Here is a 25,971-nt window from a genome sequence, read left to right as displayed (position 1 = left end):
GACCCACTTCTCTCTCTCCCCCCGCCGACCCACTTTTCTCTCTCTCTCCACCGCCGACCCACCTCTCTCCCCGCCCCCCCCCGGCCGACCCGCTTCTCTCTTCCCCCACCGACCCACTTCTCTCTCTCTCCCCGCCGATCCACTTCTCTTTCCCCCTCCCCCCGCCGACCCGTTTCTCTCACCCCCCCCCCGCCGACCTACTTCTCTCTCTTTCCTCCCGTTGTCCCGCTTCTCTCTCACCCCGCCGATCCACTTCTTTCTCTCCCCCCACCGACTCACTTCTCTCTCTCTCCCCCGCCGACCCACTTCTCTCTCTCTCCCCCGCCGACCCACTTCTCTCTCTCCCCCGCCGACCCACTTCTCTCTCTCTCCCCCGCCGACCCACTTCTCTCTCTCCCCCCGCCGACCCACTTCTCTCTCTCTCCCCCACCGACCCACTTCTCTCTCTCTCCCCCGCCGACCCACTTCTCTCTCTCCCCCCGCCGACCCACTTCTCTCTCTCTCCCCCACCGACCCACTTCTCTCTCTCTCCCCCCGCCGACCCACTTCTCTCTCCCCCCGCCGACCCACTTCTCTCTCTCTCCCCCACCGACCCACTTCTCTCTCTCTCCCCCCGCCGACCCACTTCTCTCTCTCCCCCCGCCGACCCACTTCTCTCCCTCCCTCGCCGACCCACTTCTCTCTCTCCCCCCGCCGACCCACTTCTCTCCCTCCCTCGCCGACCCACTTCTCTCTCTCTCCCCCGCCGACCCACTTCTCTCTCTCCCCCCGCCGACCCACTTCTCTCTCTCTCCCCCACCGACCCACTTCTCTCTCCCTCCCTCGCCGACCCACTTCTCTCTCTCCCCCCGCCGACCCACTTCTCTCTCTCTCCTCCCGCCGACCCACTTTTCTCTCTCTCCCCGCCGACCCACTTCTCTCTCTCCCCCCGCCGACCCACTTCTCTCTCTCTCCCCGCCGACCCACTTCGCTCTCTCCCCCCGCCGACCCACTTCTCTCTCTCCCCCCGCCGACCCACTTCTCTCTCTCTCCTCCCGCCGACCCACTTTTCTCTCTCCCCCGCCGACCCACTTCTCTCTCTCCCCCCGCCGACCCACTTCTCTCTCTCTCCCCGCCGACCCACTTCGCTCTCTCCCCCCGCCGACCCACTTCTCTCTCTCTCCCCGCCGACCCACTTCTCTCTCTCTCCCCGCCGACCCACTTCGCTCTCTCCCCCCGCCGACCCACTTCTCTCTCTCTCCCCGCCGACCCACTTCTCTCTCTCTCCCCCGCCAACCCACTTCTCCCCCTCCCCCCCGCCGACCCGCTTCTCGCTCCACCCCCCCGCCGACCCACTTCTCCCTCTCCCCCCGCCGACCCACTTCTCTCTCTCTCCCCGCCGACCCACTTCTCTCTCTCTCCCCCGCCAACCCACTTCTCCCCCTCCCCCCCGCCGACCCGCTTCTCGCTCCACCCCCCCGCCGACCCACTTCTCTCTCTCCCCCCGCCGACCGGCTTCTCTCTCCCCCCCGCCCCGCCGACCCACTTCTCTCTCTCTCTCCTCCCGCCGTCCCGCTTCTCTCTCCCCCCGCCGACCCACTTCTCCCTCTCCCCCCGCCGACCCACTTCTCTCTCTCCCCCCGCCGACCCACTTCTCTCTCTCCCCCCGCAGACCCACTTCTCTCTCTCCCCCCGCCGACCCACTTCTCTCTCTCCCCCCGCCGACCCACTTCTCTCTCTCCCCCCGCCGACCCACTTCTTTCTCTCTCCCCCTCCGACCCACTTCTCTCTCTCTCCCCCGCCGACCCACTTCTCTCTCTCCCCACGCCGACCCACTTCTCTCTCTCTCTCCCCGCCGACCCACTTCTCTCTCTCCCCCCGCCGACCCACTTCTCTCTCTCTCCCCCCCGCCGACCCACTTCTCTCTCTCTCCCCGCCGACCCACTTCTCTCTCTCCCCCCGCCGACCCACTTCTCTCTCTCTCTCCCCCGCCGACCCACTTCTCTCTCCCCCGCCGACCCACTTCTCTCTCTCCCCCCGCCGACCCGCTTCTCTCTCCCCCGCCCCCGCCGACCCACTTCTCTCTACCCCCACCCCCGCCGACCCACTTCTCTCTCTCTCCCCCGCCGACCCACTTCTCTCTCCCCCGCCGACCCACTTCTCTCTCTCCCCCCGCCGACCCACTTCTCTCTCTCTCCTCCCGCTGACCCACTTCTTTCTCTCCCCCCGCAGACCCACTTCTTTCTCTCCCCCCGCCGACCCACTTCTCTCTCTCCCCCCGCCGACCCACTTCTCTCTCTCCCCCCGCCGACCCACTTCTCTCTCTCTCCCCGCCAACCCACTTCTCTCTCCCCCCGCCGACCCACTTCTCTCTCTCTCCCCGCCGAACCACTTCTCTCTCTCCCCCCGCCGACCCACTTCTCTCTCTCCCCGCCAACCCACTTCTCTCTCTCCCCCCGCAGACCCACTTCTTTCTCTCCCCCCGCCGACCCGCTTCTCTCTCCCCCCGCCGACCCACTTCTCTCTCTCCCCCCGCCGACCCACTTCTCTCTCTCCCCCCGCCGACCCACTTCTCTCTCTCCCCCCGCCGACCCACTTCTCTCTCTCTCCCCCGCCGACTCACTTCTCTCTCCACCCGCCGACCCACTTCTCTCTCTCCCCTCGCCGACCCACTTCTCTCTCTCCCCCGCCGACCCACTTCTCTCTCTCTCCCCGCCGACCCACTTCTCTCTCTCTCTCCACCCGCCGAACCACTTCTTTCTCTCCCCCCGCCGACCCGCTTCTCTCTCCACCCGCCGACCCACTTCTCTCTCTCCCCTCGCCGACCCACTTCTCTCTCTTCCCCCGCCGACCCACTTCTCTCTCTCCCCCCGCCGACCCACTTCTCTCTCTCTCTCCCCGCCGACCCACTTCTCTCTCTCTCCCCCGCCGACTCACTTCTCTCTCTCCCCCCGCCGACCCGCTTCTCTCTCTCCCCCGCCGACCCACTTCTCTCTCTCCCCCCGCCGACCCACTTCTCTCTCTCTCTCCCCGCCGACCCACTTCTCTCTCTCTCCCCCGCCGACTCACTTCTCTCTCCCCCGCCGACTCACTTCTCTCTCTCACCCCGCCGACTCACTTCTCTCTCCCCGCCGACCCACTTCTCTCTCTCTCTCCCCGCCGACTCACTTCTCTCTCCCCCACCGACCCACTTCTCTCTCTCCCCCTCCGACCCACTTCTCTCTCTCTCCCCCGCCGACCCACTTCTCTCTCCTCCCGCCGTCCCGCTTCTCTCTCCCCCGCCCCCGCCGACCCACTTCTCTCTCCCCCCGCCGACCCGCTTCTCTCTCCCCCCGCCGACCCACTTCTCTCTCTCCCCCCGCCGACCCACTTCTCTCTCTCTCTCCCCTCGCCGACCCACTTCTCTCTCTCTCCCCCCGCCGACCCACTTCTCTCTCTCCCCCCGCCGACCCACTTCTCTCTCTCCCCCCGCCGACCCACTTCTCTCTCTCCCCCCGCCGACCCACTTCTCTCTCTCTCCCCGCCGACCCACTTCTCTCTCTCTCTCCACCTGCCGAACCACTTCTCTCTCTCCCCCCGCCGACCCACTTCTCTCTCTCCCCCCGCCGACCCACTTCTCTCTCTCTCTCCCCGCCGACCCACTTCTCTCTCTCTCCCCCGCCGACTCACTTCTCTCTCTCCCCCCGCCGACCCGCTTCTCTCTCTCCCCCGCCGACCCACTTCTCTCTCTCACCCCGCCGACTCACTTCTCTCTCCCCGCCGACCCACTTCTCTCTCTCTCTCCCCGCCGACCCACTTCTCTCTCTCTCCCCCGCCGACTCACTTCTCTCTCCCCCACCGACCCACTTCTCTCTCTCCCCCTCCGACCCACTTCTCTCTCTCTCCCCCGCCGACCCACTTCTCTCTCCTCCCGCCGTCCCGCTTCTCTCTCCCCCGCCCCCGCCGACCCACTTCTCTCTCCCCCCGCCGACCCGCTTCTCTCTCCCCCCGCCGACCCACTTCTCTCTCTCCCCCCGCCGACCCACTTCTCTCTCTCTCTCCCCTCGCCGACCCACTTCTCTCTCTCTCCCCCCGCCGACCCACTTCTCTCTCTCCCCCCGCCGACCCACTTCTCTCTCTCCCCCCGCCGACCCACTTCTCTCTCTCCCCCCGCCGACCCACTTTTCTCTCTCTCTCCACCGCCGACTCCCTTCTCTCTCCCCGCCGATCCACTTCTCTCTCCCCCGCCCCCCGCCGACCCGTTTCTCTCACCCCCCCCCCCGCCGACCCACTTCTCTCTCTCACCCCGCCGATCCACTTCTTTCTCTCCCCCCACCGACTCACTTCTCCCTCCCCCCCGCCGACCCACTTCTCTCTCTCTCCCCCGCCGACCCACTTCTCTCTCTCCCCCCGCCGACCCACTTCTCTCTCCCTCCCCCGCCGACCCACTTCTCTCTCTCCCCCCGCCGACCCACTTCTCTCTCTCCCCCCGCCGACCCACTTCTCTCTCTCCCCCCGCCGACCCACTTCTCTCTCCCCCCGCCGACCCACTTCTCTCTCCCCCGCCGACCCACTTCTCTCTCTCCCCCCGCCGACCCACTTCTCTCTCTCTCCCCCGCCGACCCACCTCTCTCCCCGCCCCCCCCCGGCCGACCCGCTTCTCTCTTCCCCCACCCCCGCCGACCCACTTCTCTCTCTCTCCCCGCCGATCCACTTCTCTTTCCCCCTCCCCCCGCCGACCCGTTTCTCTCACCCCCCCCCCGCCGACCCACTTCTCTCTCTCTCCCCCACCGACCCACTTCTCTCTCTCTCCCCGCCGACCCACTTCTCTCTCTCTCCCCCGCCGACCCACTTCTCTCTCTCCCCCCGCCGACCCACTTCTCTCCCCCCGCCGACCCACTTCTCTCTCTCCTCCCGCCGACCCACTTCTCTCCCTCCCTCGCCGACCCACTTCTCTCTCTCTCCCCGCCGACCCACTTCTCTCTCTCTCCCCGCCGACCCACTTCTCTCTCTCCCCCCGCCGACCCACTTCTCTCTCTCCCCCCGCCGACCCACTTCTCTCTCTCTCCCCGCCGACCCACTTCTCTCTCCCCCCGCCGACCCACTTCTCTCTCTCCCCCCGCCGACCCACTTCTCTCTCTCCCCCCGCCGACCCACTTCTCTCTCTCCCCCCGCCGACCCACTTCTCTCTCTCTCCCCGCCGACCCACTTCTCTCTCCCCCGCCGACCCACTTCTCTCTCTCCCCCCGCCGACCCACTTCTCTCTCTCTCCTCCCGCCGACCCACTTTTCTCTCTCCCCCGCCGACCCACTTCTCTCTCTCTCCTCCCGCCGACCCACTTTTCTCTCTGCCCCGCCGACCCACTTCTCTCTCCCCCCCGCCGACCCACTTCTCTCCCCCCCCGCCGACCCACTTCTCTCTCTCCCCCCGCCGACCCACTTCTCTCCCCCCCCGCCGACCCACTTCTCTCTCTCCCCCCGCCGACCCACTTCTCTCTCTCCCCCCGCCGACCCACTTCTCTCTCTCTCCCCGCCGACCCACTTCTCTCTCTCCCCCCGCCGACCCACTTCTCTCTCTCTCCCCGCCGACCCACTTCTCTCTCTCCCCCCGCCGACCCACTTCTCCCTCTCCCCCCGCTGACCCACTTCTTTCTCTCCCCCCGCAGACCCACTTCTTTCTCTCCCCTCGCCGACCCACTTCTCTCTCTCCCCCCGCCGACCCACTTCTCCCTCTCCCCCCGCCGACCCACTTCTCTCTCTCTCCCCCGCCGACCCACTTCTCTCTCTCCCCCTCCGACCCACTTCTCTCTCTCCCCCCGCCGACTCACTTCTCTCTCTCTCCCCCGCCGACCCACTTCTCTCTCTCTCCCCCGCCGACCCACTTCTCTCTCTCTCCTCCCGCCGTCCCGCTTCTCTCTCTCTCCCCCGCCGTCCCGCTTCTCTCTCTCTCCCCCGCCGACCCACTTCTCTCTCTCCCCCGCCGACCCACTTCTCTCTCTCTCCTCCCGCCGTCCCGCTTCTCTCTCTCTCCCCCGCCGTCCCGCTTCTCTCTCTCTCCCCCGCCGACCCACTTCTCTCTCTCCCCCGCTGACCCACTTCTCTCTCCCCCCCCACCCCCGCCGACCCACTTCTCTCTCTCTCCTCCCTGCGACTCACTTCTCTCTCCCCCTGCCGACCCACTTCTCTCTCTCTCCCACCCCCGCCGACCCACTTCTCTCTCTCTCTCCCCCGCCGACCCACTTCTCTCTCCCTCCCACCCCCGCCGACCCACTTCTCTCTCTCTCTCCCCCGCCGACCCACTTCTCTCTCCCCCGCCGACCCACTTCTCTCTCCCCCGCCGACCCACTTCTCTCTCTCTCCCCGCCGACTCACTTCTCTCTCCCCCGACGACCCACTTCTCTCTCTCTCTCGCCCCGCCAACTCACTTCTCTCTCCCCCCGCCGACCCACTTCTCTCTCTCCCCCCGCCGACCCACTTCTCTCTCTCTCCCCGCCGACCCACTTCTCTCTCTCCCCCCGCCGACCCACTTCTCTCTCTCCCCCCGCCGACCCACTTCTCTCTCTCTCCCCGCCGACCCACTTCTCTCTCTCCCCCCGCCGACCCACTTCTCTCTCTCCCCCCGCCGACCCACTTCTCTCTCTCTCCCCGCCGACCCACTTCTCTCTCTCTCTCCCCGCCGACCCACTTCTCTCTCTCTCCCCCGCCGACCCACTTCTCTCTCTCCCCCCGCCGACCCACTTCTCTCTTCCCCCCCCCCCCCGCCGACCCGCTTCTCTCTCCACCCCCCCGCCGACCCACTTCTCCCTCTCCCCCCGCTGACCCACTTCTCTCTCTCTCCCCCCGCCGACCCACTTCTCTCTCTCTCCCCGCCGACTCACTTCTCTCTCCCCCCGCCGACCCACTTCTCTCTCTCTCCCCCCGCCGACCCACTTCTCTCTCTCTCCCCGCCGACTCACTTCTCTCTCCCCCCGCCGACCCACTTCTCTCTCTCTCCCCCCGCCGACCCACTTCTCTCTCTCTCCCCCCGCCGACCCACTTCTCTCTCTCCCCCCGCCGACCCACTTCTCTCTCTCCCCCCACCGACCCACTTCTCTCTCTCTCCCCGCCGACCCACTTCTCTCTCCCCCGTCGACCCACTTCTCTCTCTCTCCCCAACGACCCACTTCTCTCTCTCTCTCCCCAACGACCCACTTCTCTCTCTCCCCGCTGCCCGCACTCTTCACTCAAACTGTTGCTGAGAAAAGAACCGGTCCTGGCCACCCGCCACCACTCGCTCTCTCTGCCCAGTTGGAGGCTCGGCTGCTGGAGGCTCAGTCGCACAACGTGGGCAATTGAAGAACAACGTCGCCCCACTTTTGGTTCTGATTTCGGGTGAGGGCAGGGTTTGGAGGAGGACGTAGGCATAGAATGATGAAAAAAGGGTTAGGACAAATAGTCACTCGGCTATTTAATGCAGTGTCAAATTCTGGAATTTCATACACTGCTATATATTGTTAATCCTGGACATTGGGCCATTTTGAGAACATGAGATGTCTGTATATTCATGATATGCTAACTGAAGAAATTGCATATAATGTTTCCGGTTTGCTTATTTTGTTTTAGGTAATCATCTATTTGTGAATACAACCATATCTGATTTAGGGGTTGGCCTCATCCTCCTTGCAGCCTCTTTGATTATCTTGTGCATCTGTTTGATACTTATTGTCAAGCTTCTAAATTCTATGTTAAAAGGTCAAGTTGCTACAGTTATCAAAAAAATTATTAACACAGGTAAGTGGAAAAACTTATTTCAAGTCACAAATGCAGATATGCAGAGTGTGGGATAAATTAATGTTATTCCACACTTCCTCATTTATATAATGCATGGATGAGATTATATTCATCCTCCTTTATTTGCTGCCCTTACAGATCTAAGAATGTTGAATTTAAATAATTTGTTTATATTTTTGCTGTGAGACTTGTTGAGACAGTAAATACTATGAAATCTAAACACATTTGAACATTGTGGAGGTTTTGGTAAAAGGTGCCTTTCCGTCTTTACTTCCCCACTTGGCAGATTACGGGAAGAAGGGGCCACTTCCTCAGTGTTACCGAATGGCAAACTTGTAATGTTAACGTGTATTTATATTGCAACATTTTTGTAGAGTTATGAATTATGGAGCTAACATTTCTGTGACTAATTATTAAAATACATTAGGCACAATTTTTTAACCATAAGTAAAAATTGCTTTGTGAGCAAATCACCAAAACAACCGGGGTAATTTTTAAATATTTTGCCTGGGCGGTAACCTGGTAGAGTGAATTCCTGACATTTATAGATCCTGCCTGGTTTCTGTTCCATTGAAATCAATAGAATGAATATTAGGCAAATTCTATAAAGGATGGGTAATTCACTCAACTACGTTACCGCCCAAGCAAAATAATTGAAAATTACCCCAATTGTTTTGGTGATTTTAAAAAATAAATCGATTTGTACTTATGGCAACATTCCTAAATAACTAGTGATTCTGTATTATCAGGAAATAAGGGGACACAGAACAGAGACACTAGTGGCTCTTCCAGTATTTCCATATACAACAGTTAGAATTCTGCAGTCATTTAGATAAATCTATTTTTTCTTTAAGTCGTAAGTTATAAATGCTATTTAAGAATCTTGGATCAAAATATTTTAACGCTTTCAATTTTTATACTAATTATAAGAAAATGTGCAATAAATAAGAAAAGTCTGATCTTGATCTGAGACTACTGTAGTGATAAATATATATTTTAATACAGTTGTTTTTAAATATTGTATATATTATGAACAAAGACAATTACTAATGCAGATGGAACCTAACTCCATTGTTTTACAGTTATGCAATTTATTTACTTTCTTTTAAATTTGACATTTAAGCATGTGAATATTTATAGTAGAGTTCAGTGAGATTGTCAAATGCACATGTAATAACATCAATAGTTTGTGATATATTTGTTACTTAACTACCATTTAAATATGGGTATAGCCTCACTTTTGATAAGCAGAAAGAGCTCTTGTTCATTTAAAATCCAATCGTTTTGCAGATTTCCGATATCCATTTGGTTGGCTAACCGGATATATAGCCCTTGCAGTGGGCGCTGGAATGACTTTTATCGTCCAAAGCAGTTCTATTTTTACCTCAGCTCTTACTCCATTAGTTGGTAAGTTTTGAAGAATACATTTTTATGTATTAATATACTAGTTACAATTCAAATATTATTTATTTATTTATTTTTTATTCTGGCAGGAATTGGTGTGATAAGTGTTGAACGAGTCTATCCTCTTACACTGGGCTCCAATATTGGTACAACCACAACAGCTATTATAGCTGCTCTTGCCAGTCCAGGAGAAACTTTAGCTGACTCTTTGCAGGTGAGCAATTAAAGAGATCAATCGGTTTTAGTATTTATGATTTGTTACTTTACATGTGGTGTAGTAGTGCAGCGGTTATGTTACTGGACTAGTAATCCAGAGGTCTGAAGCAATAATCCAGAGAAGATAAATTCAAATCCCACCATGGTAGTTGAAGAATTTCAATTCAGCTTTAAAAAAAATTATCTGTAAAAGTGACTGAATTAAGCTGTCTGATTGTCGCAAAAACCCGACTGGTTCACTAATAGCCTTTAAGAAAGGAAACACGGTGTCCTTTCCCAGCCCGGCCTGTATAGGATTCCAGTCCCACACTCTTAACTGCACTGTGAAGTGGCTGAGCAAGCTACTCAGCGGTTCAAGAAAGTGGCCTACCACCATCTTCTCAGGGCAACCAGGGGTGAGCAATAAATGCTAGGTCACATCTGAGAATTAATTAAATAGGTCATCAGTCAAATTAATGTAACTTCTGTTTCCAAGTCATTTACGCTTTACTACTCTTTTACCTCCATTTTCCTCTCTCATACTTCCTTTTCCAAATGTGGGAACTGATAGTGAATGACAAGTTCACGAGTAGCATCAATCTCTTGTTCAAGTGTTCATTCTTTCATATGTGAATTTGGTCATAGCGATTATTGGAGCTAACCCAATCCTATTCTCACTCACATCCATTTCATGTTTTCCAAGATAAGATGGCTGGACAGTGATCAAACGCAGTAATCTTTGCTGATTTTCTCCCCCCACCCCTCTACCCCAGGGTTGCTGATGTCATCTGTAGCAACCCCCGTTGTCACTCACCTGAAATCACCTACCCATATTCAAAATTATAAAAGATTTTGATAGAGGAGATAGGGATTAACTGTTTCCAATGGCAGGAAAGTCGCTAACGAGGGGACACAGATTTAAGATATTTGGTAAAAGTACCAGGGAGAGGTGAGGAGAACTTTTTTTAATGCAGTGAGTTGTTATGATCTGGAATGCATTGTCTAAAATGGTGTTGGAAGCAGATTCAATAATAACTTCTATAGGCCATCAACTAGTGGGAAAAATATGGAGGAGCAAATTTTCAGAGAAATTACAGAGAGACGGAAGAACTATAGAGTAATGATAATGGGGGACTTCAACTATCCTAACATAGACTGGGATAATAATAGTGTAAAGGGCAGAGAGAGGAAAGAATTTCTGAAGTGTGTGTTCAGGAGAACTTTCTTGATCAGTATGTTTCCGGTCCAATGAGGAAGAATCATAGAATCATAGAAATGTACATAGAAACATAGAAAATAGGTGCAGGAGTAGGCCATTCGGCCCTTCTAGCCTGCACCACCATTCAATGAGTTCATGGCTGAACATGCAACTTCAGTACCCCATTCCTGCTTTCTCACCATACCCCTTGATCCCCCTAGTAGTAAGGACTTCATCTAACTCCTTTTTGAATATATTTAGTGAATTGGCCTAAAGAACTTTCTGTGGTAGAGAATTCCACAGGTTCACCACTCTCTGGGTGAAGAAATTCCTCCTCATCTCGGTCCTAAATGGCTTATCCCTTATCCTTAGACTGTGTCCCCTGGTTCTGGACTTCCCCAACATTGGGAACATTCTTCCTGCATCTAACCTGTCTAACCCCGTCAGAATTTTAAATGTTTCTATGAGGTCCCCTCTCATTCTTCTGAACTCCAGTGAATACAAGCCCAGTTGATCCAGTCTTTCTTGATAGGTCAGTCCCGCCATCCCGGGAATCAGTCTGGTGAACCTTCGCTGCACTCCCTCAATAGCAAGAATGTCCTTCCTCAGGTTAGGAGACCAAAACTGTACACAATACTCCAGGTGTGGCCTCACCAAGGCCCTGTACAACTGTAGCAACACCTCCCTGCCCCTGTACTCAAATCCCCTCGCTATGAAGGCCAACATGCCATTTGCTTTCTTAACCGCCTGCTGTACCTGCATGCCAACCTTCAATGACTGATGTACCATGACACCCAGGTCTCGTTGCACCTCCCCTTTTCCTAATCTGTCACCATTCAGATAATAGTCTGTCTCTCTGTTTTTACCACCAAAGTGGATAACCTCACATTTATCCACATTATACTTCATCTGCCATGCATTTGCCCACTCACCTAACCTATCCAAGTCACTCTGCAGCCTCATAGCATCCTCCTCGCAGCTCACACTGCCACCCAACTTAGTGTCATCTGCAAATTTGGAGATACTACATTTAATCCCCTCGTCTAAATCATTAATGTACAGTGTAAACAGCTGGGGCCCCAGCACAGAACCTTGCGGTACCCCACTAGTCACTGCCTGCCATTCTGAAAAGTCCCTATTTACTCCTACTCTTTGCTTCCTGTCTGACAACCAGTTCTCAATCCATGTCAGCACACTACCCCCAATCCCATGTGCTTTAACTTTGCACATTAATCTCTTGTGTGGGACCTTGTCGAAAGCCTTCTGAAAGTCCAAATATACCACATCAACTGGTTCTCCCTTGTCTACTCTACTGGAAACATCCTCAAAAAATTCCAGAAGATTTGTCAAGCATGATTTCCCTTTCACAAATCCATGCTGACTTGGACCTATCATGTCACCTCTTTCCAAATGCACTACTATGACATCCTTAATAATTGATTCCATCATTTTACCCACTACCGATGTCAGGCTGACCGGTCTATAATTCCCTGTTATCTCTCTCCCTCCTTTTTTAAAAAGTACACACAGAAGGAGGCCATTTCGGCTGATCATGTCCGTGCCAGCTGACAAAGAGCTATCCAGCCTAATCCCACTTTCTAGCTCTTAGCCTTGTAAGTTACGGCGCTTCAGGTGCACATCCAAGTACTTTTTAAATGTGGTGAAAGTTTCTGTCTCTACCACCATTTCAGGCAGTGAGTTCCAGACCCCCACCACCCTCTGGGTGAAAAACTTCCCCTGAAATCCCCTCTAAACCTCCTACCAACTACTTTAAATCTATGCCCCCTGGTTGTTGACGTCTTTGCGAAGGAAAATAGGTCCTTCCTATCCATTCTACTTAGGCCCCTCATAATTTTATGCACCTCAATAAGATTTCCCCTCAGTCTCCTCTGTTCCAAAGAAAACAACCCCAGCCTATCCAATCTTTCTTCATAGCTAAAATTCTCCAGTCCAGGCAACATCCTCTTAAATCTCCTCTGAACCCTCTCCAGTGCAGTTACATCTTTCTTGTAATGTGGTGACCAGTACTTCCGCAGTACTCTAGCTGTGGCCTAACTAGTGTTTTATACAATTCAAGCATAACCTCCCTGCTCTTGTATTCTGTGCCTTGGCTAATAAAGGCAAGTATTCCATGTGCCTTCGAAACCACCTTATCTACCTGACCTGCTACCCTCCGGGATCTGTCGACATGCACTCCAAGGTCCCTTTGTTCCTCTACACTTCTCAGTGTCCTACCATTTATTGTGTTTTCCCTTGCCATGTTAGCCCTCCTCAAATACATTACCTCACACCTATCCAGATTGAATTCCATTTGCCACTGTTCTGCCCACCTGACCAGTTCATTGATATCTTCCTGCAGTCTACATATTTATTCTTCATTATCAACCACACAGATAATTTTAGTATCATCTGCAAACTTCTTAATTATACCCCCTACATTCAAATTTAAATTATTGATATATACTACAAAAAGCAAGGGACCGAGTACTGAGCCCTACGGAACCCCACTGGAAACAGCCTTCCAGTCACAAAAACACCCATCAACCATTACCCTTTGCTTCCTGCCTCTGAGCCAATTTTGGATCCAACTTGCCACTTTGCCTTGGATCCCATTGGCCTTTACTTTCGTGACCAGTCTGCCATGTGGGACCTTATCAAAAGCCTTGCTAAAATCCATCTACACTACATCAAACGCACTACCCTCATCGACCCTCCTGCTACCTCTTCAAAAAATTCAATCAGGTTAGTCAAGTCAGAATGACATTCCCTTAACAAATCCTTCTGACTGTCCTTGATTAAGCCGTGTCTTTCTAAATGAAGATTAACCTGTCCCTCAGAAATTTTTCCCAAAATTTTCCCACCACCAAGGTTAGGCCAGTAATTACTCGGTCTATCCCTTTCTTGCCTTTTAAACAGTACAACGTTAGTAGTCCTCCAGCAGAGAGGATTGGAAAATGATGGTCAGAGCCTCTGCTATTTCCTCAGTTGCTTCTCTTAACAACCTGGAATACACTTTGTCCAGGCCTGGGGAAATATCCACTTTCAAAGCTGCTAAACCCCTTAAACTTCCTCTCTCACCATGTCACATGAAGGAGGCATTGGTGGATCTGGTTCTGGGCAATGAGATAGGTCAAGTGGAGCAAATGTCAGCAGGTGAACATTTAGGAAAGAGTGATCATAGTATCATAAGGTTTAGATTAGCTATGAAAAAGGACAGGAAGCTATCTATAGTAAAAATACATATTTGGAGGAAGGCCAATTTTAGTTGGATGAGAACGGATCTTGCCTGGGTAAATTGTAATTAAAGATTGGTAGGTAAAGCTGTAGTGGAACAATGGGCTGCCTTTAAAGAGGAAATAGTTCGGGTACAGTTGAGATACATTCCCACTAGAGGGAAAGGTAGGGCAAATTGGGCTGGTGTTTCAGCTTCGATGATTCAGGGGCTGTAATGACGGCAGGGCAGTAAAGTTTGTGCCCAGGAACAGTTTGCACCTCAGTCATCAAAATTGGGTAGCTGGGCCTTGAGTCAGGAGCGCAGACTCAGCTTGGAAAATCCCAAGCTAAATAGCTGGTCCGGGAACGTTCCGAGAGACACCTGGGGAGAAAATCCCACAAAAACATTCCCAGTACATAGCCCACACCACCACAACATAAATCGCAAAAATAATTAAAAGAAAAAACAATCACATTTACCTTAAGATGGCATTACTTACCTCTCTGTAGTCGGTATAGGTTGAACCGCCCGATTTCCCAGGCATTCACTGCGGGGCACGCTGCAGGGCATACAGGTCGGGCAGGAGTCAAAAAACGCGCCGGTGTCACAACCAGGGGCATTGCCACCGGTGTAGCTCTTTCAGGCGGTGCTGCTCCACACTGCTACAAAACCGGCCCTGAAAACCCTCATGGGTGCTGAAGGCTGACCACCTGCCCAGAAGACCTCACCACCAACAATGCCGCCCTCTGGGGCGAAAAACAGAGCGCAAAAGGCCAGAAAATATGCCCCCTAATGTCAGAGCTCCCTGGATGACAAAAGAGATGGAGAATAAGATGAAGCAGAAAAAGAGACAGATGTCAGGTCGAGAATACCTCTGAGAATCAGGCTGAATATAGAAACTTCAGAGGAGATGAAAAAGAAAATAAGAGGAGCAGAGAGTATGAGAATAGAATGGCAGCTAACATAAAAGGTAATCAAAAAGTCTTTTATAGGCATATAAATAATAAACAGGTAGTAAGAGGAGAGGTGGGGGCGATTAGGGACCAAAAAGGAGATCTACACATGGAGTCAGAGGGTATAGCTGAGGCACTAAATGAGTACTTTGCATCTGTCTTCACCAAGGAAGAAGATGCTGCCATAGACATAGTAAAGGAGGAGGTAGAGGAGATACTGAATGGGATAAAAATTGATAAAGACGAGGTACTAGAAAGGCTGGCTGTACTTAAAGTTGATAAGTCACCAGGACAGGATGGGATGCATCCTAGGGCAATGAGGGAAGTGAAAGAAAAAAATGGCAGAGCTACTGGCCATAACCTTCCTATCCTCCTTAGAAACAGGGTGGTGCCAGAGGACTGGAGAATTGCAAATGTTACACCCTTGTTTAAAAAAGGGTGTAAAGATAAACCCAGCAACTACAGGCCAGTCAGTTTAACCTCGGTAGTGGGAAAGCTTTTAAAACAATAATCAGGGACAAAATTAACAGTCACTTGGACATTTGTAGATTCATTAAGGAAAACCAGCATGGATTTGTTAAAGGCAAATCATGTTTAACCAACTTGATCGAATGTTTTGCTGAGGTAACAGAGAGACTTGATGAGGGCAATGCGGTTGATGTGGTGTACATGGATTTCTAAAACACGTTTGACAAAGTGCTACATGATAGGCTTGCCAGCAAAGTTGAGGCCCATGGAATAAAAGGGGACAGTGGCAGCATGGATATGAAATTGGCTAAGTGATAGCAAACAGAGAGTAGTGGTGAATGGTTGTTTTTCAGACTGGAGGAAGGTATACAGTTGTGTTCCCCAGGGGTCGGTACTTGAACAACTGCCTTTCTTGATATATATTAATGAGGAGGTTAGTGATAGACTTCAAGAGGAATGGCTGGTGGAATGGGCGGACACATGGTAGATGAAATTTAATGCAGCAAAGTGCAAAGGGTACAATCCTAAATAGGGTGCATGAACAGAGAGACCTGGGGGTATATGTGCACAAATAGTTGAAGGTGGCAGAGCAGGTTGAGAAAGCAGTTAAAAAAGCTTACGGGATACTGGGCTTCATGAATAGATGGATTAGAGTACAAAAGTGTGGATATTATGATGAACCTGTATAAAACACTGGTTCGGCCTCAACTGGAGTATTGTGCCCAATTCTGGGAACCGCACTTTAGGAAGGATGTGAAGGCTTTATAGAGAGTGCAGAAAAGATTCATGAGAATGAATCCAGGGATGAGGCACTTCAGTTCCATGGATAGACTGGAGAAAATGGGAATGTTCTCCTTAAAGCAGAGAAGATTGAGAAGGATTTGATAGAGGTATTCAAAATTATGAGGGATCTGGACAGAGTAGATAGAGAGAAACTTTTCCATTTGCAAAATGGTCAAGAACCAGAGGACACAGATTTAAGATGATTGGCAAAAGAACCAAAGGCGACATAAGAAAAAACGTTTTTACACAGCGAGTGGTTAAGATCCGAAATGCACTGCCTGAAAGGATGGTGGAGGCAGACTCAATCACAGCTTTTAAAAGGGAGTTGAATAAGTACCTTAAAGAAAAAAAAGTGCAGGACTACAGAGAGAGGGCGGGAGAGTGGGACTAGCTGAGGTGCTCTTGCAGAGAGCCAGCGCGGGCTCGACGGGCCAAATGGCTTTCTTCCGTGCCGTAACCATTCTATGATTCTAACTTTCAAAAGGTAATTGGTTATATGCTTGAAAAGGGGACATTTTTAGGGCTATGGGGAAAGAGCAGGGAAATGGGACTAATTAGATAGCTCTTTCAAAGACCCGGCTCGGGCACGATTGTCCGAATGGCCTTCTTGTGTGCTGTAAGATTCTATGATTTTATAAAAGAAAGGAATCAAATCAAGGATCTTTCTGTTCCATATAACTCTGAAACATGTATCATCTCTATGAATTATTAGGTTTGGGGCTGCAAAGATGTACATAAATATTTAATACGTTGATAGAAGTATCACATGCCACCTTTAAATGAAAGAATATGAAGAATAATGACATTTCATATGATCATGCTTTGGTTTTCAGTGTATTATTGGCTGTATATTTTATATGGATCGCCAACCTAAAAGTACAAGAATCATTAATTGCTGTAACGATAAAAAATGTTTATACTCAATGTTCAGTTACATTTTTTTTAAGGTTGCAAAATAGATTTTTAAATGTATTTTAATTTTCCTTTTGTATCCTTGTAGATTGCCTTGTGCCATTTCTTTTTCAATATCTCTGGAATCATCATTTGGTACCCCATACCATTCATGCGTATTCCAATTCGGCTAGCTAAAGCATTGGGAACTCACACAGCCATGTATAGGTGGTTTGCAGTCACCTACCTGATTTTATGCTTTTTACTGCTTCCTCTGATTGTATTTGGGCTGTCAGTTGCTGGTTGGCAAGTTCTGGCTGGAGTAGGTATTCCTATCTTGGTGATTGTAATCATCATAATTGTTATCAACATTATGCAAACAAAGTGTCCAAGGTTCTTGCCAAAGGTACTACAAACTTGGGACTTCCTTCCTATTTGGATGCATTCCTTGAGACCCTGGGACACAATAATACAACATGTTACAGCATGTTGTTCTACTCGTTGCTTTGGAAAGTGTAAGTGTTGCAAGAAGAATGATGGTGAATATGGTGATAAAAGAGAACAACAAACCAAATCCCTTGAGGTTTATGAAAATCCAGTAATCCTAGAGAATGAAAAACAAGGTATTAAGACATTTTTCGTTGCAGAAGTTAATTCAACACATATGTAGAAACAGAACTATTGAGAGAACAGCTAAAATATGCCTTTGCAAAGTAGTACAGTATTTTTTTAAGGATTAACCTGTATCAGTTCCTGTCACTTCTGGTGTCCTGAATGGTTGGTGTTGGTAACAAAATATCTACTAGAAGTAATTCCTTCACCAATTTATACTGTGCTGCATTTATGACATTTGTATTCAATTATTGCCCTTGAGTGCAAGCTACTGTTATATTCTACCTAAACAAAAGTGTAAATTAGTGTAAATACTATTTTAAAATGCAGCATGTTTTTTAAAATTAGCATAACAATGTATATCTTTATCTCGTATGCTATCTGAAAAGTAGTCTTACAGATAGTTTTGTCAAAAGACAGTTTTTCTGGTGCTTCCTTGGTTATTTGTGTTTACTAGGGACTCATAATTTCATTGTGCCAAGTGGTGGCAGTATACTGAAAATGAATAGTACATTGCAGGGAATTAGCTCTTAATGGGAGAAAATAACGCTGAAATATACAAAGAGTGTACCTGGAATAAATGGAATACTGAACAGTAAGGGATATAGGAGGGGCGGGGGAGGGGGAGCTTCAACACTTTGCAGACTAATTGGAAGAAAGGATGTGGTGAGCTGTGAGCACTTGTGAATAGTTATTTCACACATGAAAGACGATACATAGTGCAATGTCGCCATCCCAGTGTCCATTTTGTAAACAACAGTGGGTAAGAACACGGAATCATCCAGTCACAAGTTCAGGGTTCCATATATAAATTACTTGAGGTCAAGTTCCAAAAATGTTTGAGTATATCGGTTCTGTTGGATGGTGCTAAAATAATAGGCCCAAGTTTCCACAGGATAAAAAACGGGCACCCCTCCAAGCTGGGAGCCCGTTTTTCACGCCTAAAACGGCGCCTAAAAAAAACCTCGCAATTCTGGAGCGTTCTGCAGCTCCTTGTCTGCCTGGCACGGCGCCCAGGGGGGCGGAGCCTACACTCACGCCGATTTTGTAAGTGGGAGGGGGCAGGTACTATTTAAATTAGTTTTTTTTCCTGCCGGCAATGCTGCGTGTGCACGTTGGAGCGTTCGCGCATGCTCAGTGTGAAAAAAACATTGGCACTCGGCCATTTTTATAGTTCTTTGTAGCTGTTTAATTTTTGAACATTTTTTTAATAAAAGCACATCAGCACTTGCAGCCTTCTCACTGTCTCCTTCCCCCCTCCTCCGCGGGAACTAAGCGACTGTTCCCTTCCCCCTCCTCCGTGGGAACTAAGCGGCTGTTCCCTTCCCCCTCCTCCGTGGGAACTAAGCGGCTGTTCCCTTCCCCCTCCTCCGTGGGAACTAAGCGGCTGTTCCCTTCCCCCTCCTCCGTGGGAACGAAGTGACTGTTCCCTTCCCCCTCCTCCGTGGGAACGAAGTGACTGTTCCCTTCCCCCCCTCCGTGGGAACGGAGCGACTGTTCCCTTCCCCCCCCTCCCCTCCGCGGGAACAAAGCGACTGTTCCCTTCCCCCCCCCTCCCCTCCGCGGGAACAAAGCGACTGTTCCCTTCCCCCCCCCTCCCCTCCGCGGGAACAAAGCGGCTGTTCCCTTCCCCCCCCCCCCCCTCCGCGGGAACAAAGCGGCTGTTCCCTTCCCCCCCCCCCTCCGCGGGAACAAAGCGGCTGTTCCCTTCCCCCCCCCCCTCCGCGGGAACAAAGCGGCTGTTCCCTTCCCCCCCCCCTCCGTGGGAACGAAGTGACTGTTCCCTTCCCCCCCTCCGTGGGAACGGAGCGACTGTTCCCTTCCCCCCCCCCTCCGCGGGAACGGAGCGACTGTTCCCTCCCCCCCCCCCCCTCCGCGGGAACGGAGCGACTGTTCCCTCCCCCCCCCCCCCCTCCGCGGGAACGGAGCGACTGTTCCCTCCCCCCCCCCCCCCCTCCGCGGGAACGGAGCGACTGTTCCCTCCCCCCCCCCCCCCCTCCGTGGGAACGGAGCGACTGTTCCCTCCCCCCCCCCCCCCCTCCGCGGGAACGGAGCGACTGTTCCCTCCCCCCCCCCCCCTCCGCGGGAACGGAGCGACTGTTCCCTCCCCCCCCCCCCCCCTCCGCGGGAACGGAGCGACTGTTCCCTTCCCCCCCTCCGTGGGAACGGAGCGACTGTTCCCTTCCCCCCCTCCGCGGGAACGGAGCGACTGTTCCCTTCCCCCCCTCCGTGGGAACGGAGCGACTGTTCCCTTCCCCCCCTCCGTGGGAACGGAGCGACTGTTCCCTTCCCCCCCTCCGCGGGAACGGAGCGACTGTTCCCTTCCCCCGCCCCCCTCCGTGGGAACTAAGCGACTGTTCCCTTCCCCCCTCCGCGGGAACGGAGCGACTGTTCCCTTCCCCCCCCCCCCTCCGCGGGAACGGAGCGACTGTTCCCTTCCCCCCCCCCCCTCCGCGGGAACGGAGCGACTGTTCCCTTCCCCCCCCCCCCCTCCGCGGGAACGGAGCGACTGTTCCCTTCCCCCCCCCCCCCCCTCCGTGGGAACGGAGCGACTGTTCCCTTCCCCCCCCCCCCCTCCGCGGGAACGGAGCGACTGTTCCCTTCCCCCCCCCCCCCTCCGTGGGAACGGAGCGACTGTTCCCTCCCCCCCCCCCCCCCCTCCGTGGGAACGGAGCGACTGTTCCCTTCCCCCCCCCCCCCTCCGCGGGAACGGAGCGACTGTTCCCTTCCCCCCTCCGTGGGAACGGAGCGACTGTTCCCTTCCCCCCCTCCGTGGGAACAAAGCGACTGTTCCCTTCCCCCCCTCCGCGGGAACGGAGCGACTGTTCCCTTCCCCCCCTCCGTGGGAACGGAGCGACTGTTCCCTTCCCCCCCTCCGCGGGAACGGAGCGACTGTTCCCTTCCCCCCCTCCGTGGGAACGAAGCGACTGTTCCCTTCCCCCCCCCCCCTCCGTGGGAACGAAGCGACTGTTCCCTTCCCCCCCCCCCCTCCGTGGGAACTAAGCGACTGTTCCCTTCCCCCCCTCCGTGGGAACGGAGCGACTGTTCCCTTCCCCCCCCCCTCCGCGGGAACGGAGCGACTGTTCCCTTCCCCCCCTCCGCGGGAACGGAGCGACTGTTCCCTTCCCCCCCTCCGTGGGAACGGAGCGACTGTTCCCTTCCCCCCCCCCCCTCCGTGGGAACGAAGCGACTGTTCCCTTCCCCCCCCCCCTCCGTGGGAACTAAGCGACTGTTCCCCCCCCCCCTCCGTGGGAACGGAGCGACTGTTCCCTTCCCCCCCCTCCGTGGGAACGGAGCGACTGTTCCCTTCCCCCCCTCCGCGGGAACGGAGCGACTGTTCCCTTCCCCCCCCCCCTCCGTGGGAACGGAGCGACTGTTCCCTTCCCCCCCCCCCCTCCGCGGGAACTAAGCGACTGTTCCCTTCCCCCCCCTCCGTGGGAACGGAGCGACTGTTCCCTTCCCCCCCCCCCTCCGCGGGAACGGAGCGACTGTTCCCTTCCCCCCCCCCCCCCTCCGTGGGAACGGAGCGACTGTTCCCTTCCCCCCCCCCCCCCCCCTCCGTGGGAACGGAGCGACTGTTCCCTTCCCCCCCTCCGTGGGAACGGAGCGACTGTTCCCTTCCCCCCCTCCGTGGGAACGGAGCGACTGTTCCCTTCCCCCCCTCCGTGGGAACGGAGCGACTGTTCCCTTCCCCCCCTCCGTGGGAACGGAGCGACTGTTCCCTTCCCCCCCTCCGTGGGAACGGAGCGACTGTTCCCTTCCCCCCCCCCCCTCCGCGGGAACGGAGCGACTGTTCCCTTCCCCCCCCCCTTCCGTGGGAACGGAGCGACTGTTCCCTTCCCCCCCTCCGTGGGAACGGAGCGACTGTTCCCTTCCCCCCCCCCCTCCGCGGGAACAGAACGGCTGCAGCATTCTCCCTGCCTGAAGCACTTTCACACAGGTAGGAAGATGGTTTATTTAATCTTTTCTTTGCTTATAAATGTTTATTCAGGTTGGATTTATTTGTATAATATTTGTAGAAGTACAAATAATGAGTTATTGTAGAATTTATATGAGTTCCCTCCCCCCCACCTCGTTCTGGACGCCTAATTTGTAACCTGCGCCTGATTTTTTAATTTGTAGAACAGGTTTTTTCAGTTCTACAAAAATCTTCACTTGCTCCATTCTACTTTAGTTTGGAGTACGTTTTCACTGTGGAAACTTTCAAATCAGGCGTCAGTGGCCGGACACGCCCCCTTTTGAAGAAAAAATTCTGTTCCAAACTAGAACTGTTCTACCTGACTAGAACTACAGAAAAAAAATGTGGAGAATTGCGATTTCTAAGATAGTCCGTTCTCCACCAGTTGCTCCTAAAAATCAGGCGCAAATCATGTGGAAACTTGGGCCCAATAAGTCTGACTTGCAGACTTCATGATGTGTTGTGTTATTCACTTCCAAGTGTTTCACAACCTGAATCGCTACAGTGATGAAAAACAGTTATAACTTGTCTGAAACTATTCCTCCACTGCTTTACCCTTTAAAAACTGAGTACGTTAATGATAAATAAGGAGTTGAACGTGTATTTTCAGTTGATATTTATAGAAATATGATGCTGAGAGCTTGGGCGTGCAGTTTTGATACAAGGCTTATAGCTTTAATGGCAGAACATTAGATTCTTGAACTTAGAGTTTCTAGTTTGTATTTCCAGCCTTGACCTGACCTCAAAACTCTCTTGTTGCCACTGTGCATGTTTCACCAGTTTTTAACTGAATTAACTGCAGAGCTGTGGGATGATCCATCTAGGGGCAGAGACACAATCAACAGGACTAGTCCTGTCCAACAGAAGCTCGGCCAATAAAGGATAGCCACAGCAATCCTGCCAGCCATGGAGACATTGATGGTTCACATTGTCTTTTCATCCCTGGTAGAAAAAAAAGGAATGATGGATCTAAGTAAGGTGGAAAATGTATAAATAAGTACAATTTAAAAAAACCTCCCTTAAACTGTAAATTTGTCAGGACATGTAAAAGAGACTGTAAAAAAACTCAGTCACTATATATTAAATATACTTTAATGTTTTTTTAACAGAATATATAACTTATGTATTGAATGAGTAGTTGCCTAAATATGCAGTCATGTCAATTTAAATAACAGACTTGTGTATATTTTGTGTTACTTATTTTTCTATTGTTTTGTAAATTTTCAACTACATTTAATGTGTGATTTAAAAATATACATTAAGTACATTATTAAAATGTTTTTGTGATTTATTTTACTAGCTTGCTGAAATCATATATATTGTATATACATTGAAATATTATGTACAGTGTTCTTCAAAGTTATTTTGGGTTTTGTTTAAATATAATGAGTAAGCCAGATCAATATGGTGAGTTGCAAACATTCAAAATTTAGATCCTGATGTGCATTTAGCTCCCTTAGCTAAATAACTTACTGTTAACAAATTCAGGTACTCCCTCAGTACTGCACTCAAGTGTCAACCTAGATTGTGTACAAGTCCAGGAGCGCAACTTGAACCCATGACCTTCTGACAAAGAGTAAAGCACCACCACAGAGCGGTGACTGACATCTAATACTTGTGGATTCAGTACGTGAACCTACAGATATCAGCATAGAGAAAGATCAGGCAGAACAGCACTGAATTATATAGGTCACCTCAGAGCAGTGAATAAGAAAACCTAAGGTTAAAGGAATTAAATAGGGAAAATGCATGGGTCAAGTTCAAGAGAGGAATGAAAGACAGAATAGTGATTCATAAGATTAATGTAACAAACAGATATCATACTCTAGTCGTCACTGCAGCTTCGAGGAATAATGTGGAGGAATAAGTTACCAAGAAGCGAGTGAAAAGAGGTGAATCGTGAGAGTAGACTGTAAGATATAAAGGAATTAATGGCTAAGAAAAATGAATTACAATGCATGTCAAAAAAATAAAACCTATTAGACAGTGAGTTGCCTACCTGCACATTGAGCAAAGTATAGGAGAACTACTTAAGGGGATAATGGTGTTCCATGTTATTGATATGGGGAGGAATCACAGAGAGACAAACATTTAACTAATAGCGATCATAACATGATCGAGTTCAACATAATGTTTGAAAGGGAGAAGCACAAAACAATTACGAAGATTCTAGTTTTAGGTAAGGCTGACTTCAATGGGATGAGACAGAAACTGTCCACATCAAACTGGGCAAATCTGCTAATGGGTAAAGTAACATATGATCAGTGGGAGATATTGAAAAAATAATTTAATGTGATACAGAACCCGTTTATACTGCTAAGGGGCAAGAGCTCTACTTGCCAAAAAAAATGAGCCGTGGCCGACTAAACAGGTAAGAAACGACATAAAACTAAACGACTTGAACGGATATGACGGAAGCCATATTTTTTGGTCCCACCACAAACTCCATTCTCTAGCCACTGACTCCATCCAACATCTGCCTGAGGCTGAACCACACTGTTCGCAACCTTGGGTGTCATATTTGACCTTGAAATGAACATCCGACCACATATCCGCAGCATAACTAAGACCGCCTATATCCACCTTCATAACATTGTCCATCTCCGCCCCTGCCTCAGCTCATCCGCTGCTGAACCTCTCATTCATGCCTTTGTTACCTCTAGAATTGACTATCCCAATGCACTCCTGGCTGGAATCCCACATTCTACCCTACATAAACTTGAGGTGATTCAAAAACTCGGCTGCCCCAGTCCTAACTCACACCAAGTCCTGCCTACCCATCACCCCTGTGCTCACTGACCGACATTGGCTCCTGCTTAAGCAACGCCTCGATTTCAAAATTTTCATCCGTGTTTTCAAATCCCTCCATGGCCTCGCCCTTCCCTAGAAACATAGAAAATAGGTGCAGGAGTAGGCCATTTGGCCTTTCGAGCCTGCACCGCCATTCAATGAGTTCATGGCTGAACATGCAGCTTCAGTACCCCATTCCTGCTTTCTCGCCATACCCCTTGATCCCCCTAATAGTAAGGACTACATCTAACTCCTTTTTGAATATATTTAGTGAATTGGCCTCAACAACTTTCTGTGGTAGAGAATTCCACAGGTTCACCACTCTCTGGGTGAAGAAGTTTCTCCTCATCTCGGTCCTAAATGGCTTACCCCTTATTCTTAGACTGTGACCCCTGGTTCTGGACTTCCCCAACATTGGGAACATTCTTACTGCATCTAACCTGTCTAAACCCATCAGAATTTTAAACGTTTCTATGAGATCCTTCTTCTGAACTCCAGTGAATACAAGCCCAGTTGATCCAGTCTTTCTTGATATGCCAGTCCCGCCATCCCGGGAATCAATCTGGTGAACCTTCGCTGCACTCCCTCAATAGCAAGAATGTCCTTCTTCAAGTTAGGAGACCAAAACTGTACACAATACTCCAGGTGTGGCCTCACCAAGGCCCTGTACAACTGTAGTAACACCTCCCTGCCCCTGTACTCAAATCCCCTTGCTATGAAGGCCAACATGCCAATTGCTTTCTTAACCACCTGCTGTACCTGCATGCCAACCTTCAATGACTGATGTACCATGACACCCAGGTCTCGTTGCATCTCCCCTTTTCCTAATCTGTCACCATTCAGATAATAGTCTGTCTCTCTGTTTTTACCACCAAAATGGATGACCTCACATTTATCCACATTATACTTCACCTGCCATGCATTTGCCCACTCACCTAACCTATCCAAGTCACTCTGCAGCCTCATAGCATCTCCTCGCAGCTCACACTGCCACCCAACTTAGTGTCATCCGCAAATTTGGAGATACTACATTTAATCCCCTCGTCTAAATCATTAATGTACAATGTAAACAGCTGGGGCCCCAGCACAGAACCTTGCGGTACCCCACTAGTCACTGCCTGCCATTCTGAAAAGTACCCATTTACTCCTACTCTTTGCTTCCTGTCTGCCAACCAGTTCTCAATCCATGTCAGCACACTACCCTCAATCCCATGTGCTTTAACTTTGCACATTAATCTCTTGTGTGGGACCTTGTCGAAAGCCTTCTGAAAGTCCAAATACACCACATCAACTGGTTCTCCCTTGTCTACTCTACTGGAAACATCCTCAAAAAATTCCAGAAGATCCCTATCTTTGTAATCTCCTTCAGCCACCGCCCCCCCCTCCCCCCCTCGCCACCCAGAGGTATCTGCACTCCTCAAATTCTGCCCTCGAACATCCCTGATTATAATTGCTCAACCATTGGTGACCATGACTTCTGTTGCCTCGGCCCTAAGCTCTGAAATGTCCCACCTAAACCTCTTCGTCTCTCTACCTCTCTTTCCTTCTTTAAGTCGCTCCTTAAAACCTACCTCTTTGACCAAGCTTTTGGTCACCTTCCCTAATTTCTCCTTATGTGGGTCAGTGACAATTTCTTTTGTCTCATAATACTCCTGTAGCACCTTTGGACTTTTTCCTATGTTAAAGCTGCAATATAAAGACATGTTGTTGTTGTAAAATCATACTACAATGCAAAAAAAAGCACAAATCCTGGCGAATGGGAAAGATACAAAGACTAG

The 25,971-nt window shown here is 51.3% G+C and overlaps 1 protein-coding gene across 4 annotated transcripts in view; it reads left to right on the top strand.

The window, feature by feature from the left end:
• LOC139232910 (sodium-dependent phosphate transport protein 2B-like) overlaps positions 1-22,451 on the top strand; it is a 203,439-nt gene extending 180,988 nt beyond the window's left edge. For 2 of the 4 annotated variants that reach the window (XM_070863407.1, XM_070863420.1), the window contains exons 10-14: positions 7,560-7,727; positions 9,018-9,134; positions 9,221-9,345; positions 16,943-17,456; positions 22,206-22,451. In XM_070863407.1, the coding sequence (XP_070719508.1) occupies positions 7,560-7,727; positions 9,018-9,134; positions 9,221-9,345; positions 16,943-17,456; positions 22,206-22,282 (1,001 nt within the window). In that variant the 3' untranslated portion in view covers positions 22,283-22,451. Of the gene's footprint in view, positions 1-7,559; positions 7,728-9,017; positions 9,135-9,220; positions 9,346-16,942; positions 17,732-22,183 lie in introns of those variants that run through there. The other 2 variants (XM_070863412.1, XM_070863424.1) reach the window with 2 other exon arrangements.
• Positions 22,452-25,971: the final 3,520 nt, after the last annotated feature.

Source organism: Pristiophorus japonicus, chromosome 2 (genome assembly GCF_044704955.1).
Source record: "Pristiophorus japonicus isolate sPriJap1 chromosome 2, sPriJap1.hap1, whole genome shotgun sequence".
Taxonomy (NCBI): domain Eukaryota; kingdom Metazoa; phylum Chordata; class Chondrichthyes; family Pristiophoridae; genus Pristiophorus; species Pristiophorus japonicus.
Note: the sequence above shows the minus strand (reverse complement) of the source record. Positions and strands in the feature narration are given on the sequence as shown.